This window comes from Ruditapes philippinarum, unplaced genomic scaffold (assembly GCF_026571515.1).
Source record: "Ruditapes philippinarum isolate M1 unplaced genomic scaffold, ASM2657151v2 ctg55_1_1_1_1, whole genome shotgun sequence".
NCBI classification, from domain to species: Eukaryota; Metazoa; Mollusca; class Bivalvia; order Venerida; family Veneridae; genus Ruditapes; species Ruditapes philippinarum.
Window position 1 is genome coordinate 24184 of NW_026859363.1, and position 17246 is coordinate 41429.

The following is a 17246-nucleotide window of genomic DNA, read 5'->3' on the forward strand; positions in this document are numbered from 1 at the left end:
TTCCATGCAGAACTCTGGTTGCCATGGCAACCGAAAGAAAAAACTTTAAATATCTTCTTTAAAAACACTCAAAAAGCTAGAGCTTAGATATTTGGCATGAAACATCTTCTAGTGAATTTCTACCAAGTTTGTTCAAATAAAAGCCCTGGGGTCAAAATTGGCCCTGCCCCAGGGGGTCATTGATTTTTTCTATATGCATATAGTAAAAAACTTAAAAAGTCTTCTTTTAAAGAACCCAAAGAGCTAGAGCTAAGATATTTAGCATGAAACATCTTCTAATAGGTGTCTACCAAGTTTGTTCAAATAAAAGCCCTGGGGTCAAAATTGGCCCCGCTCCAGGGGGTCATTGATTTTCCTTATATGTGTATAGCAAAAACTTAAAAAATCTTCTTTGAAAAAAAAAAACAAATAGCTAGAGTTAAGATACTAAGCATGGAACATCTTTTAGTGAGTGTCTACCAAGTTTGTTCAAATAAAAGCCATGGGGTTAAAATTGGCCCCGCCCCAGGGGGTCATTGATTTTCCCTATATGCATATAGTAAAAACTTTAAAAAATCTTCTTTTAAAGAACCCAAAGATCTAGAGCTAAGATATTTGGCATGAAACATCTTCTAATAAGTGTCTACCAAGTTTGTTCAAATAAAAGCCCTGGGGTCAAAATTGCCCCTGCCCCAGGGGGTCATTGATTTTCCCTATATGCATATAGTAAAAACTTAAAAAGTCTTCTTTTAAAGAACCCAAAGAGCTAGAGCTAAGATATTTAGCATGAAACATCTTCTAATAGGTGTCTACCAAGTTTGTTCAAATAAAAGCCCTGGGGTCAAAATTGGCCCCGCTCCAGGGGGTCATTGATTTTCCTTATATGTGTATAGCAAAAACTTAAAAAATCTTCTTTGAAAAAAAACAACAAATAGCTAGAGTTTAGATACTAAGCATGAAACATCTTCTAGTGAGTGTCTACCAAGTTTGTTCAAATAAAAGCCCTGGGGTCAAAATAGGCCCCGCCCCGGGGGTCATTCCTTCTCCTTGTATGTGTATAGCAAAAACTTAGAAGTCTTCTTTGAAAAAACCCGAATAGCTAGAGTTTAGATATTAAGCATGAAACATTTTCTAGTAAGTGTCTACAAAGATTGTTCAAATAAAAGCCCTTGGGTCAAAACTGGCCCTGCCCCAGGTGTGTCATTATTTTTAACTATAATTATTATTATGTGTAAAGAAAAAAAACTTGACCAGCTAGACCTTAGATGTTAAGCATGAAATATCTTCTAATGGGTGTCTACCAAGTTTGTTCAAATAAACGCCCTGGGGTTTGAACTGGCCCCGCTCCGGGGGCCTATATACAGGTGAGCGACTTCAGGGCCATCATAGCCCTCTTGTTTTAACTAAGAATGTTTTAACAGACGAGCGTTAACACGGCATGTGGTGCTCTTGTTCAAAGTTATTTCAAAGGCATACAAATGTATGTTTACAATAATTGTTTAACAAACAACTGAAAGTCGTGACTTTGTATAGGCATAGAATTGCTCATGTTCGGGTCAAATGACCAGCGTTTATTTAACTCCCTACTCATATTGACAAATGTGCATGTTTAACTTGGTATAATACTGAATTTAAAACAGAATTTAAAAATGATCAATTAAGCAAACAATTATTTGCCTATTTCAAAATAACACGGTTGTTCGTAATAGAAAATTAATATAAACTCCGGACATACGATGGCCATTTTAGTCGGCCTGTTTACGTACATTACTTCTTTTTCTGTCTTTGCAAAAGTATGAATATCTTTTGCCACCCGTGGAGGATTTAATATTTATACAAATAGTGAAGTTTAAATGATTAAAGAAACAAGTAAGTATACGAAGCTTTATATAAACTTTGACATTCTTTTATCTACATGTATGAAATAGTTATTTCTTTCAAGATCGTAATATATTTGTCTCTGTAACTATATAAAAACAAAGAAATACTGACAGAACATATCTTGATCGATATTTATTTACACTTTATTTTGATGTCTTCAAATTTAAGAGAACATAATATTAATATTCAATATTTCAGCAAACTGACAAATTCGCCCTTTACTGTCTGAGTCACTGACATTAAGATAATCCAAACCAAACGTTCTTTTTTCCTTTTTACCTTTAAAACTTGCTTGAACCGGAAATGATTAACCTTGTCACAAGTACAGAGCATGACCTTGTTTTGGTATTTTGATATCGCCATCCTTTAAAATTGAATGGACTGTTCTAATTCGAAGTTGGGTTAATCCATTTTACAAATTTAGCTGATTACGAGTCGATGTTTAAAATAAACATGCATAACCTTATATAATTTGTTAGTATACTAAGTAAACATGATTTACAGGATTATTTCGACAGTGTAAAATAAATAAAAGATGCGATATATACAGCTTCTTCGCTAGGCGAATCGACGTTTATAATAAACATGCATAGCGTTTTATAATTTGCTTGCATACTGGTACAAATGTAATTAACAACTGTATTTCGACAGTGTAAAATAAATACAAGATGTGTTATATACAGTTTTTTAAGTAATAGGAATACGCCAACATTAGGCTTGTAAATCATCAATAATGTCTTAGCTGCAAATACCAATCTATTTGTTAGTGCAATTACTATTTAATTCGTAGTTACGAGATTCAAAGTCGTATGTACGACATTAGATATCTCGTAAGACTTAATGAAATCAATCTATTCGGGAAAGGAATACGAGTCATTTCTTAAAAACGACATTATTTCTTTTACATCTTTAGGTCAATAACATAAGACTCGACCATGACGTCATTTCTTACCGCGTTAAATGGATTTTATTCGAATGTAAACAGCAATGACACCGTGTAAGTATTTTTTCTTTTATAAGTATGAATATTGTAAAATGGTATACGGTAAAGAAGTTATCCCATTACAGCTAAAACTAACTTTAAAGGCACATTATGCCTCAGGAAATAGATAGTTTTATACTTTGACTTCCATACAAAGTACTATATCACTATCACTGTACTAATGTCAAGAAAACAACAGAAGAAAAAAGAATGTCCAGGTAATTGGCCAATGAGTAACTATTTGGAAATTATCAAAAGTAAATCTACACCAAAAATAAAAAAAAATAAAATGTTTCTTAGAAATAAAATTTAAAGCATCTCTGGGGACATAATGGGACTTCAAGATAAAATTAACTTTATATTGAAAACATCCATTGAGGCGCAGTTTATTTGACTCCTGCTAAGAATACGAGCAGTTTTCTATTCTATAACATTTCAGTATAACACAAATGCCAAAGTTGTGTTAAGGCACAAATCTCGCCTAATAATGTGATTGTCATCTATAAAAGATAAAGCCATGTGTCATTTAATAAAATTTATATCCACTGCTGTGTGAAAAAGATTTCTATTAACTGATAGAAATGAACTTCAGGTACTGTTGATTTTTGAACTAATAAATAATAAAAATGCATGTATATATTATTGATATGCATAAAATACAACTTTTCTAACTACACTTCAGGGCGGATTGTGTTTCCAAAATCCCAACGTCAGATTTCCATTTCTACCTTCTAATACCATCAGTAAGTGTTAAATTCAATAAAAATGTCATTTTCTTAATATTATTATCTGCCCCTGGTATACAAGGGTAAGCTTTATTTGGTATTATAATTTGATTATAACTGTCACAAAACCCCGCCTGTGTGGTTGTTTCACGTAGTATGCATATAGTCAAATAAAAGACAATAGTATGTGTTTATAGAAATAACTTTAATTTACATGAAAGTTTTTCCAAATTTTTATCATGCACCCATGAATTTATTACGTCATGTTAATGATATAAGAATACAAGCCAATTGAGGAAGCTAGGCTATCCATGCATACATTAAACCTAAATGCTTTCAGATGAGCCGAAATATTTCATGAAAACCAACCTTGAGAAAATGTACTAAGATTTTTATTAAAAGCAAAAATATTCACAATTTCATAAAAAATTTACATTTAATATGCAGTTAATGACTGATTATGCAGTATTTTTTATCATATGTCTACTACGTGACTAATGCAGAAAGAGCTACTGAGTATCTCTGCATAATCTTCTTTTTATGGAAATGTTTGTAGAATTTCAGTGCCGTTTGCAATAATTATACTTTTTTCTAAGTTTACTTGGCAATATTTTGCTATTTAAAACATTTTAATATTTTTATCCATGAATCTAGAGACATGGTGCTTTAAAATTGGCATGATGAAGAAACTATGACTGTCTTATTATCACTTGTTTGTTTTTCCAGATTTTGTTAACTCTGTTGTTGTCATTCACTCTAAGGAGGAAGAGTAGAGGATTGCTATGTTGTTGGGGTCGTCCTGGAGCTGTGTTGTAAGTACCTAAAGACACTATCTAAACCACTTATTTGTAAGAGAGAGTTTTAATTGCCCGTGGTCAAGTAGAAATCAGCCTGAAAAAATGCGAAACGTTTAACCGACAGGACCTTCGCATGATATATTTAAAATATGTCGAATTCCAGTTCTGTTTGTTTTACTATGTATGTAATTTGTATGTTTTACTTTGTTTTTTGTTGTTGTTTGTTTTTCTTTCCTAAAGGATTACCTGCTATGTAACTTGCACAACAGAAAATTGTTGACTTGAAGAACTTGTGCAAGAAAAAAATAAGTGCTTAACATTTTAACGTTTTAGGTGGTACGACAAATATCTACATAATTATACATGCACAACGTTGACTGATTGCAACGTAAGTTGCAAATGTACAACTGTCATACAGTAAAAATGCAGAATTGCCGATGGTCATAAACAAAATAATACATATGACAAACTGTCGGAGCATTCATTAACATGTACAAAAAAATTAATATATATTTTTGCAGTCCTATGGATATATTGGGTAAATCGCACAGATTTTCATACGCAGCCGCTTGGGGTTCAATAGCGTTCCTCGCTACAGATATGGTGTTTGGATCTACAGCTATTGTAAACCTACAGGGACCTTCATACATAACAGGTGAGCGTTTTCTGTATGATTAGGTGGAAAAATGAATACCTTCACTTAAAGCGTTTCTTTGTTAAAAAAGCGGCTTTTCCAAACGTAAAATGTAGATTGAAAGTGCCAGTCGTCCTTAACTTTAAACTACATGATAGCTCCCCCCCCAACGCCCCACCTCCCCCCACCCCCCCCCCCCAAAAAAAAAATCAAGGAAATCAACCTTGAGAAGAATGTACTAAGATTATCAGAAAAGTAAAATATTAACAATTCAAGAAATAATTTACATGTTATATGCAATTAATGACTGCATTTGCAGTCTATCTCCGTATTGGTACTGCAAGACTAACGCAGGAAGCGCTATTGTGCATATTCTGACCTATTTTTGGTAATTTTCGTAGATTTTCAGTGTCGTTTCCAATGTGCACGTGTTTATTACTTTCTTTGTTCAATTGACAACGTTTTACTTTTTAATACACTTAAAAAATGTTTCATGAAAGTGAGCGTTAATCTAAAGGCATGCTGCTTTAATTAGTTTTTATTGATAGAACATACTTTGTCATAAAACAGGTTTAACATTGAATGATCTCATATCTCTCAAAACACCTTTTTTACTAATGCTTCAAAGTATTTATTTGTAGCAATCCTAGTTATTGCTACAAATAAATAATTTGAAGCATTTGTTAAAAAAGGTGTTTTACCCATAATGTGATTGGTTAAGTATGATGGCTGATTTGTGCTATTAGTGTTTTCGCCCCGCGACCCCGCCAAGCGATTAGTCGAGTATTAACAAGTAAAATTTGCGGGACCGCGGGGCGAAAACACGAATTGCACGAATCAGCAACCATAGTTTAGGAGCGAGCTACATTACTTTTAAATATTCTTGAAATTACAGTTTTTAACAAAATACTTTCCATGATCATCATTGGGATTGATTACTTCCCTTTGTTTGCTGCGCTTGGACTTGAGTCAGTATCTGGACATGTTATAGGCACTTCCTACTCCTGGATGCTTCTTAGTATTCAGATTTTCAGAGAGGTCGAATGTGACCTAGTTGTGGTAAGTTGCGCCGTCAAAATATATTCTAGCTAATGACGAACTTTACATCATGTTTTTTACTCTATGAACACAAATACGGAAGCGTTAAAGTGCCTCCAATTATTAACTGAGGTCATGATCTGTAAGTCGTCTGATTTTAATTCGGTTTACTTAGACGTTTTAACACAAATCTATTAATTTTATTCACCAAAGATTAGAAAAAAAAAACCGTTTATTACGCCGATGCTTTTCTCGACATGCTTAAAGTATTTGACTTGGCGGAAAGTTAGGGCAAAATTTAGTCTAGAGAAAAAACTTCTAGCATTTGAGAAAAGTGACTAAGAATGGCAAAAATCGTCTAGTTTTTATGAATACAATGAATTGAATTCTGTTACAACATTTAATCAAATCGAATAAAAATTAGGCGTCCGACACCCCATGTTCCCTTTAACGTTTCTGTAAACAGATTCTTAAGGCGTAGAACATCGTAAGTAAATATTTTTCAACTTAGTGTTTATTACTAGTTGATAACCGTTGACAGGTTATATGAACATGTAAGGGCTGTTTGCATAAATAACAGGTAAACCCAAGTCGCAAGGTTAAACGTTTGGATGTCCAGTTTAAACTTTAATTCTTTATTCGGTCATTTACTTTATGTTCACAAAGGTTCAAAATGTGTGTTAAAATATACACATGTCCTAACTTAAATCATATTAACAAACACTTACCTTACATAAATCTTGTGTTTGCTCATGAAGCCTGTAATATTTACATATCGATTGTTTACATATCTCAAAATAGTGATTATAAATATTTACGAAATTACATGTCTTTAACATTCGTGGGCTTATTTCACAGCAAACACGAATAATATTAGTGCTCCGTGACCTTCCTAATCTACTCTGTTTGAGTTACCTATCGATAAGCATTCCAGTCCGTGCCATTCGAGCTTTGAAGCAAAAGACTATCCGATTATTCGATGCATCCGAAGTTGTGTCAGTTTTGGACATGAGTAAAGATATTCACAAGACACCGGAAGCAATTCACGTGAAGAGTATTCTCAGACCACCACCGCTCCCACTGTAAGTTAAGCTCTTGCCATTTGAAAGATCCCTACTCTGACCATTTATTTTGATGACAATAGGTCTGGCATCTGCTTTTTTGTTGTTGAAATTCTTATAACCACTTTTATTGTATTGCAGTAATCTGATAATTAGAATTATCAGTGCATTCAAAGAATATGAAATATCGTTTGCTACTTTTTTGTCCACTTTGACGGATCAATCCAATCAATTCCGAAAATGATTATTACCAGTCGAAAAAATATGAAACTGCACATAAAAGTATATGTATAAATTTGAGATGCTTTTAAGAAGTTAATGCTATATTGAACCTTATGATTCAAGTTGATTTCATAGTTGTCTTAAATACAAAAACTCGACCCTACCGACTACATTTGAAAATTGTATACATTTAAAATGATCGTCTTCATAAATCTATACATTCATAACTAAATGATGTACCCTTTTCGTTTACCACGTTTAAAATGTAAGCAATAAAAATATCTGCATTCTATGGGGAGGGGGAAAGGCACGGCGTGAATAAAGCATGATATACGATATAGGTGTGGACAATTCTCAAGGTTTACAATTTTATGTCGAAAGATAACTAAACCCTCATAAAATGAATTCGATTTTTCTTCTTCAAGAAGAGGAAACCTGTGTTTAAAAAAGCAACAAATGACCAACGAGTACAAGTTTTTTTTGAGAAATATAGAAAATGGCATTTTGGCGCGACGTTTTTGGTCTTTAGCTTATACATTTTGCTTACAGACAAACTGGAGAAGACGAAAGCCGATTTCGAAAAATATCAGCAGTTGTTAAAAAGTTAGTTGGTGAATTGGTATACAGAAGAAAACAAAGTGAGTAGAAACATTGCATTGCTATGCATATAGGGTAATCAGTAGGGACAAAGTAAAACAGCATAAATTTATTCAGTACAATAACATCTTACATAGAACGTATTTTATCTCTTTAGTCTCTAAAATTGCGACGCTTTTACCCGCTTATTTTGGCACATTACATGTATTTTTATTTTACACATATGTTATTTATTGTCATTTTTATATTATGACACATCAATTTAATGATATGCTAAAAAGTTAAATATAAATTATAATGCATGTATATGCTTATTTCAATGTAGTTAATTTGTCATTTCAATGTAGTTGTACAATGTACATGCCGCTGTTGAGGTCTAAATTGGCAAACAAAATATAGAAAATATGATTTCTTATATGAGTCATATACTAGTCTTTTACAATTCCACTTTAGCGTGGCTATGTGCAATGTATATGTGTGACTTTTATACATTGATGTTATAATTATATAAATTGTACAGTGATTAGGCATAGAAATAATACTTCAAAATTAAAATTCGACAAGTATATTTACTCAATCATACTGTTTGAAATTCATATTTTTTTTCAAATCGACATTTATTAAGAGTATATGTCTTACTATATGCAGATTTCCGTTACTCAGCAAGAATTTTATCTGTGATGTTAATCGGAACTTTTGTTATATACAAGGTACAGTAGATTTATTAATTTATTTATTTATTTATTATCAAATCAGGTTCAGAATCGTACTAATTAAATATCGATTTTGATTGAAAAAGTTTTTATTAGAATTTTATTTCTTTATTATATTATCCAGAGTTTTCTGTTTTGAAATTTTCGAGCTGAGTGTCAGAGGTTAAGTGTAAGATTTTTAATGTTTTAATGTTTTAATGTTGATGTTCTCAGTGGAGCTATATAAACAACATTTATTCTGTTGTTCACATAATTATCAGCTTTATATGTACCTTTTTGCCATTGTATAATGTGATTGAACAGTTAATGTTGTGTTATGGTTATATTTATCATCCTTATTAAAGAAAGATTTTGTGTTTTTTAATTGTGTAAATAATAGAACATGGCGGCGTAGCCCTCGTTCAAGATATCAGGGGCAAACCGTTGGTTTCAGTGAGCAAGAAACACACACTCTTAGTTCTGGTGTATTTGAGAGTGTTTCAACAATCTTTTATGTTCCAACACAATCGAATGGAATTGTGTTCGCATAAACTTAACTTCATTTCATAAGATTTGTAAAATATGACAACGATATTGTAGTTTACGTATAAATAAAATTTGAAAGTTTTAGTACATGAACGCATTACTTTCACTTCTGCAGTGCTAATCAGATAAAAAGTATATGGTGAATTCAAGATCCATTGGAATGTTATTTCGTTTTTGTTTTAGGTGACCCTGGAGACTATTGTCCTAGTGATATCAATTCTAAAGCTCACAGAAGATGGTTTTGACATATTCTTTGATGAAATAGGCAAGGAAGACCAGCCCGATGACGATGAATATACCCCGACATTGAGAGCTATTGCAATACTTGTTTATTATTTAATTATAAACGGAAGAAGTAAGTGCAATTATACAATAAACAAAACCTGTCCCATTTCTTTTAAAGTATAATTGATTATACCAAATTCAAAATATAAAGTATAAGTAAATCTTTCAAGTTAATAAGTTGTAAACTGTGATATGCTAATAATTTTTTCATTGGTTCTGTCCATATCGGCTTTATGTGTAAAGTGAGATAACATAAAACATTTTTTTCAGAATTTTGCTATATTATATACCTAAATTGAATATGAATTTTTACTTTTGTACATTGAATAATTTGTTATTATTATATGTTTTAGGACATATTTGTGATCATATTTTAGCAATATCTGTTCATGCAGCTAAATGTACTAAAATGATATTTTGACAACTACTACACTATGGCCATGAATTGGTCACGTTTACCTTCATTTATATTAAAATTATGTTTTACACATCTTTTTTGTATAATATGTCTCTTTAGTAAAACGTTTGTGATGCAATGTTTGGCATTTTTTGTGATGAGTATCACTTTAGTCTTCTGTCTCGTGATTTCAGTATGCTTCCTGGTAGCAATGAGTCTTGCCTGTGTCACAAGTGCGTTAACAATCCTCAACATGCTGTCCTCTTACAGGTAGGTAGTTTCTCTACAAGTGACTGACTACCAATCAAACATAACTTCCAAACTAGCAGTGATCGGTAAACGACAGTTTGACTCAATATCCGATATCAAAATTCAGTGAAGAATTGCGTCTCGTTAGAGAATGAACCAGTGCTTTGCAATGTTAATCATAAGATAATGAAATAAGCAATAAAAGGTAAAGGTTATGTTAAGCAGTTAAAGTCATTCGTTGAGATCATTCACTACAGGATATTTTGTGTACAGGATATTGCATACCGCTTAAGCCGGTGCTAGGGATTGTGAAATTTTGCACTTTTTCTATCAATCAAACTGTTCACATGAGATTATCTCTTCTAAGACATCCTTTAATTAGATGCGGATTCTATCAATCATGCCATTTGTATTTTTTATAATGCTATATAAGTGTTGTTAGTACAATATTGACATTACTTAACCGATACCCTTAAAAAAACTAATTTTTAAATTGTAGTCCTTAGCCTTTATACTGGAAGAACCTTATTTGTACATAAAATTAAAGACGCTAGCTAAGGTGTTATTTTATTCTGGATTGTTTTTCCAGATCAACCTTGTTTGAGTTGTATAGAGGTGACATAACGCACATACCACATAGATCAACAAGATCAAATTCATCTCTGCTGGTAAGCTTGACATTACAATCGTCATGACTGATTTCTATCATTGTAAGATTGCACATTTCTACATCTTAAATCTTAGTCCGCTATTAGCCGTGAAGAAAAATATCAGCCGGAGTAACATTGTAAATTTAATCACGTAGAGAAATGTCCCCATGTCAATACTCTTTGTAAAGAATTATACATTTTCTATGCAATATTTACTCCACTTGAAAAATGTCACTCCCCCGAAACCTGAAGAATATTGGCATTCAACGAATCGATCTCTTACAAAATATTAACTATTGGGACCTGCTGTTGTTGTTGCAACATTAGTCCTGCTTAAACTTTTTCTTTTTGTGCCTTTGACCCTATCATTGACCTACGTTCTAATATAAGGTTTAATATTCCTTAAAAACGACCGGATGTCATTTTATTTTAAATTCTGACAGATCGATTATTATTCTATAGTAAAAGTGACATTATTTCTGTAAAATACTTCAATTGTATTGTAATCGAAATCGAGCTCTACACTGTAAACCTTAAAAATGTAATGAAATATTTAAAAATAAATATGGCAGAAAATAAAATCCTGTTAGTCTCCAGTATTAGTTTTCATCCACACGCAGATCACTATGTTATTATATATGAATGAAACATATATGATGAAAAGAAATTTGATTCGGACTAAACTGCTTCTTTTGTCATTTTGTTTTTCTTTGAGATATTCTGATAAGTTCAACAAATGTTTATGTTAACATAAATATGGGTTTCTTTCTAATTTCGTAATTTTATCTACAATAATTTGTCTTTACTTTCTTGCAGATTGGAAGCATGACATATGCTGGCTACCAAGTTGCCTACATTGCATGGGGTGAGCATTTGATGTTTGAAAATGAAATGGTCTTTTAAACTTACATGTTTTACTTAAATATAATATAATATACATCAAGAAATGTTAATGATGAATATCTGTACTACAAGAAACAAACACATCTCCTAGTTATCAGAAATACTACATACTGAAATGTCTCTTTATTATGAATTGCAATATATATGAAATCAAAGTGATAAATATTCAAATTTTAGCATATGCGATCATAACAAACACATATTCTCAGTTTATAATATTGTACATTTTCAGGCTTGGTTATACATTTCATAATATTGTTTATAGTGGCTCTGGCGGTTTGTATAGTCATTACACTTATACAGTTGGGATACTACCAATGGCTCTTAAGACTTCTTGCAAACGCGTGGTAATTACTTAACATTCAGATATTGTCCATGGCATACTTAATTAAGAATCTAGTAGTTTATTTCATTAGGTGAAAAAAGGACTTTACTAATTGTTCTCAAAGCAAACACTTTGATATAAAAGAATAATATATCATACTTATTCTGCATGAGGATTGCTGGGCAAGTCATTAAATCTTCAAACTGGCTTCCAAACTATTTCTAAGGTCTTTTTAACTTTACCTATATGCCCATTAATTATAAAAAGAATTCCAGTTAAAATTGTAGTATCTGTTTTACTATGTTATTGCATGCAGGGCATTTTTTGTTATAAAACTGACAAAATGTAATGTCCATTTCAGTGTTGCTTGAATCAGACTTTGATTTAGCTGTCTTTTTTCGGAATTTACTTTGCGTTGATCTGATTGTTACTTTTTGTCATTGTTTTGATGCGATAGACCTTTATATTTTCTTTTTTCTATTGCAAGTTGCACTGAATGCATCATTTCTTGGTTAAAATCTTATAACACATAGACACTTATTAGTACGAATGATACTGTAACAGAATGAAATAATCATTATGATACAGTTTCACTTTTTATTGCCATATATTATCAATATTATTATTATTATTGCCATTATTATCATAGCTATAATTCATAGTGTTATGTTAACCTTTTATCATAAATAAATTTTCCAGGCCAGCGTTATTGATGACGATTATTGTAATGATTACACAGACGATTGTATCTAAATTTGCATTTCTTCAAGAGAAAGGCGAATTTCTGGCATTAAACAATAGGTTGGTATTTTTTGCAAAGTAACGGCGATTGTCAGAAAGAATATCTTAGGCAATAAAACTATGTTTAATGTCAATAAAACACAGTTTAAAACTATGTTTAATCGCAATAAAAACTATGTTTTATTTTTGAAAAGGCATACAGTATTGTTCTTAAAATTTTAACTACCTATTCTGTATTTCTATAATGACTCTATTCCTTGGGTATTATAAAAGTTGAAGTAATGATCTTATTTCACAAGATAGGAACAATTAAAATGCATTTGATTTAGTTTGTTGTAGTGTACAATATCGAGTAAAACAAATGTACAAACTTTAAATTAAAATCATTCCTGAAAGCAATATACGCTGCGGTCTTAGACTGATAGAAACTTGAGCTTTTTATAACTAGTTAATGTATATGTATATCATAAATCAACAATAGATAATGTCCAATATAAAACTGTTCATGATAAGCCCGCATAAATCTATGACAATGTCCAATATAACTGTATAAGCCCGTCGTCTTTGTCTTTCAGGCGTGTACTGTTTAGTTTCACATTTTTCATGTTTTTCTACAACATTTTCGTTGGCTTCCTCTCCTGCTTGTTGAGAATTATAAAGTCTATTGGGATCGGAGCAGCAATGTTACCACGACTTGATAACAGTGTCTTACCAAGACGATTTCAGATGTTTGATCCTGGTAACAATACTTAAATAAACTTTACATATTATTTATTTTGTTAATTAGCAATATAACTTATAAAAGATGGGCATTATGTATTACATGTAATTGTTGCTTAGAATTTAATTCTCAATTTATTTGTTGTACCAAAAGTTAAATGTTGTAACATCTATAATTTTCTTCCGGAATTCTCAAGTTTCCATGCCACATTAACAATATTGGTGTATATTATAAACATTGAAATAATGGTAAAGATTTTCTATTTTCGTTTTCCCTTGACTCTATCTTTGGTTTGCAAACTTATTCTGATTCATAGAATGTATTGTCTGTCAAAAGGTTTTGCAAACTATTGTGGGTTCATGCATGTTGAGGCAACACATACACACCCAGTGATGCTTGTCTTTTTACGACTGTTACTGCTAACTAACCAAACAGATGATGATGACAATAAATCAAGTGGACCATCCGATTCAACTGCTATTGTGTCAGTTGATATGAACGAAAAAGGTAACACTATGTTAATTGAAGTGATTAGAAATTTATAATATTTACTGATGTCAATGTGCAGAAGCAATGTTATTGCCAGAAGCCAACGATTATTATTTTTACAACCCACTGCATAATGAAGTAATTTCAATCACAGTATATCAGTAAAAAGTTTCATCTAGACTCACAAATAAATATGAATCTTTACTCCGAAGGAAATCTGGGCTTTATTATGTTTTAATTATAATGAATTCAAAGAATACCAAGGTATATTGAAGATGAAAATGCGATTACAATAGCTAATGAAACAAGTGACTCTCGTCATTCAGGAAAACTATGGTCAAAATTAGTGTATATGTTATGACATTTTCCAAGGTGTACCTATATTTAGAAATTGAACAACCGATATACATGTAACTAAATTGTAACATTGTTTTACAGACAAAGAAATGCAGATGTTTGGTAGATCAGGTTCGAAAGCCAGGACGAGATGGTTTCTATTTTACACTTTACAAAACAATCCTTCCTTAAGAACACACAGGAAATTTCACATACGGTTGATGAAACAACTGAGAGACCGGCGAGCTAATCTATGACTAAAGGGCAGTATTGTCGACGACTTAGATAATGACAATGATGTCGTCGATGATAGAAAGGAAGAAAATAGTATACAGTAAACTCCGCCTTATAACGAACTCAATTGGACATTCAAAATCTGTTCCTTATATCCAGAGTTCCTTGTAAGCATTTAGCGAATTAGTTCTTTGTATCAGGAGTTTTTATAGCAAACAGATTTACATATAACGAACTGATTGTTTACCATTGTTCGCCATTTTGAAGAGCATTTGATTAAGAAAAAATAGTCCATTGTTTCTATTTTAGACACAATAGCCGAGAGCGTACTTTTTGGAATTTGAAAATCATTGCTATTTCAGTTTTAGTTTTACTCCCTATCTCAATTTCTCATAAAATATAATATTTTGTTTCTAAACTCTTTTCGTTTTCTTTCCTTGATTGAGAATAAAAAAAAAAAATTTCGATTTTTCCTTCCTTTTATATTGAATATCTTCTATTATAATTTAAGGGTGACGTTTAGTAATGTAAGATATAGATTTCTTTTCATTTAAATCAAGCGTACTTTGCAGTTTGCAATGGAGCATGCTTGCAAGCATGCGTGATAATGTTGAAAACCGATTATGAATTATTATAATTATTTTATTCGAGCAAAACTATTGAAGAAAAGAAATAAATAACCGTTTTATTTTGGTGAAAATATCCTAAAAAGAAAACTATACAAATTCATTTTAATAGATGTATTGAAGTACATACAACAATAAACGGTACACTCGGCCGAGTTTAAATCCGTGCCAATGAAAACGAAAGTTGAAAATGCGTGATCTATTTACGGATAGCCAATATTTTGGAGTTCGTTATAAAAGTGTAATTTTCTGTACTTTTAACTAAATTGGGATTAAGAAATGAGTTCCTTATAAGCGATAATTCCTTATAACCGTGTTCGCTATAACCATATATTTTTATATTCGGGCCAAAATAAATTGTTCTCTATAACTGGAAATTCGCTATAACCGTGTTCGCTTTAAGTGAAGTTTGTTATATACATCAGCGAATATACTTATTCAGATAAACTTGATTTGGGAGATAGAAGTATGTCGGTTGTTATCTCACCAAACAGCAGTGTCAAAGTTCCGACGTTCAAATGGAGGAAGGCTACCGTAAAACCAATTAATACAGATGAAAATTGTTGAAAAAATGTTTATTTTATCATTGTATTAGACACTCTAGCAAAATATGATTTGCAGTTTTACTTCATTGCAAATTAGTTCATTATTTTAATGATCAATGTTGTAATTTTAAATGAACGCTCTTTTCGTATTTTTTTACCCATACAAAACAAAGAGTATGAATGTACTGTTGTTTTTGGCTCCTTGGACTGTCTGTTAACGTTTACAATAAGTATAGCTAGCTTATAACTTTTACAAATAAAGTAAACGTTTCCCTTGTAATTATAGTTTTCTGTGTATGTATATTGTCTTAGCTTCACGCGCATTGACATGCATGGAAAAAGATAAAATTTTAATCATGTGTTGGACAGTAAACAATAAATCGGCTGACAAAGTTTTACAATTGTCAAGTTACAAAACATTTTTTATCAACAATTCATTAGAACTTATTTGATAATAAAGCTGAACTTTTCTTCTTAGACGTAAAGCGATGATTATTTCATCCGACACCAAATTCCCTCAGGACTCACTCGGAATAGCAACGCTTTTGCTTTAAAGAAGACAACGTTTCCATGTTTTTATTTTGGAACGATTTTTCCGAACGAAAGGACGGAGTGTATAAGTCAATGGGGAGTTTTATGTCGAATGACATTTATGTTCAACATCATCATTAAATCCCATTCAACAGATAAAACTCCCATCAGGCTTCAGTGCCCAAGATATTGTTTAAAGCGAACTGCAACAAAATATAATTCCAATTCGACTCAAGGTTTATAATAACTTTTACGTTTATAATGAAAAAAAAAAGAATAAAAAATGAAATAGCCTGCGTTAATATTATTATTATTATTATTATTATTATTCAATTTCTAACATTCATTTATATTTCATTAGTATCTTTCGTGATAATATGTCAGTCAAAAGAATACCTGGTTCCGTGAGCTAATAACAGATTGTCCTCTTGAACAATGTAAAACTATAATGGGGCTCGCCGTGAAAAATGACGAACGCATTTTCATAAACTTCTCATTAACTAAATCACTATTACGTTTATTAGATTGAATGATGTATTGACATGAATTGTGATACATTTTTAACGTTATACGAGTATGTTGTGTATATTGTATTTTTATCAATGAGAAATGTTTTCTGATACGTATGTATTATCTGTAATTATGTAAGAAACAAATCATGATAGATTTAATCTTCGAGTGCTAGGAAAGTAAGATATAAATACTTCTATGAATAAGTAGAATATCTCATGAATTATTTATTAAAGTTTTACACTATTTAAAACTGTATAAAATCGGGATTTTCCTTTCATAAACGTTCCTCATTTTTGTATAAATGAAGAAAATATTAAAATAAATAAATACAGCTTTATATTAACTACATCTTCTGTTCAGAAGAAGATATGACTTATATTTAGCACTTTTTGGCAAGTCCCCTTCATTATTTTTAAGAAATCAATAAAATGTGTTTCCCACTTTAAAAAGCTTTAGTTTCGATGATTTCGTTGAAGCTATATAAAGGAGAAATGCTTACAATCATATTAAGGATACACTTGTAGTTGCCATGTTTTCCTGTTAGATA

The 17246-nt window shown here is 31.4% G+C and overlaps 1 protein-coding gene across 1 annotated transcript; it reads left to right on the forward strand.

Annotated features, from left to right (window-relative positions):
• Positions 1-2748: 2748 nt before the first annotated feature.
• Positions 2749-16015, forward strand: LOC132756246 (receptor for retinol uptake stra6-like). Its single transcript, XM_060747264.1, has 17 exons — positions 2749-2857; positions 3525-3585; positions 4294-4379; positions 4886-5019; positions 5894-6057; positions 6895-7118; positions 7869-7957; positions 8565-8626; positions 9338-9509; positions 10031-10106; positions 10675-10753; positions 11552-11600; positions 11871-11985; positions 12645-12764; positions 13280-13443; positions 13762-13932; positions 14353-16015. Exons 1-17 carry the CDS (start codon positions 2796-2798, stop codon positions 14505-14507), a joined length of 1983 nt encoding a protein of 660 aa, XP_060603247.1. The 5' UTR covers positions 2749-2795; the 3' UTR covers positions 14508-16015.
• The last annotated feature ends 1231 nt before the right edge of the window (positions 16016-17246 follow it).

Excerpts from the sequence above, each read along its gene's own strand:
- LOC132756246 (XM_060747264.1), top strand. The coding sequence starts at position 2,796 with ATGACGTCATTTCTTACCGCGTTAAATGGATTTTATTCGAATGTAAAC. Across the intron at positions 5,020-5,893 it reads GGGACCTTCATACATAACAG|TTTTTAACAAAATACTTTCC; the intron begins GTGAGCGTTTTC and ends TTGAAATTACAG. Across the intron at positions 12,765-13,279 it reads TTTCTGGCATTAAACAATAG|GCGTGTACTGTTTAGTTTCA; the intron begins GTTGGTATTTTT and ends TTTGTCTTTCAG.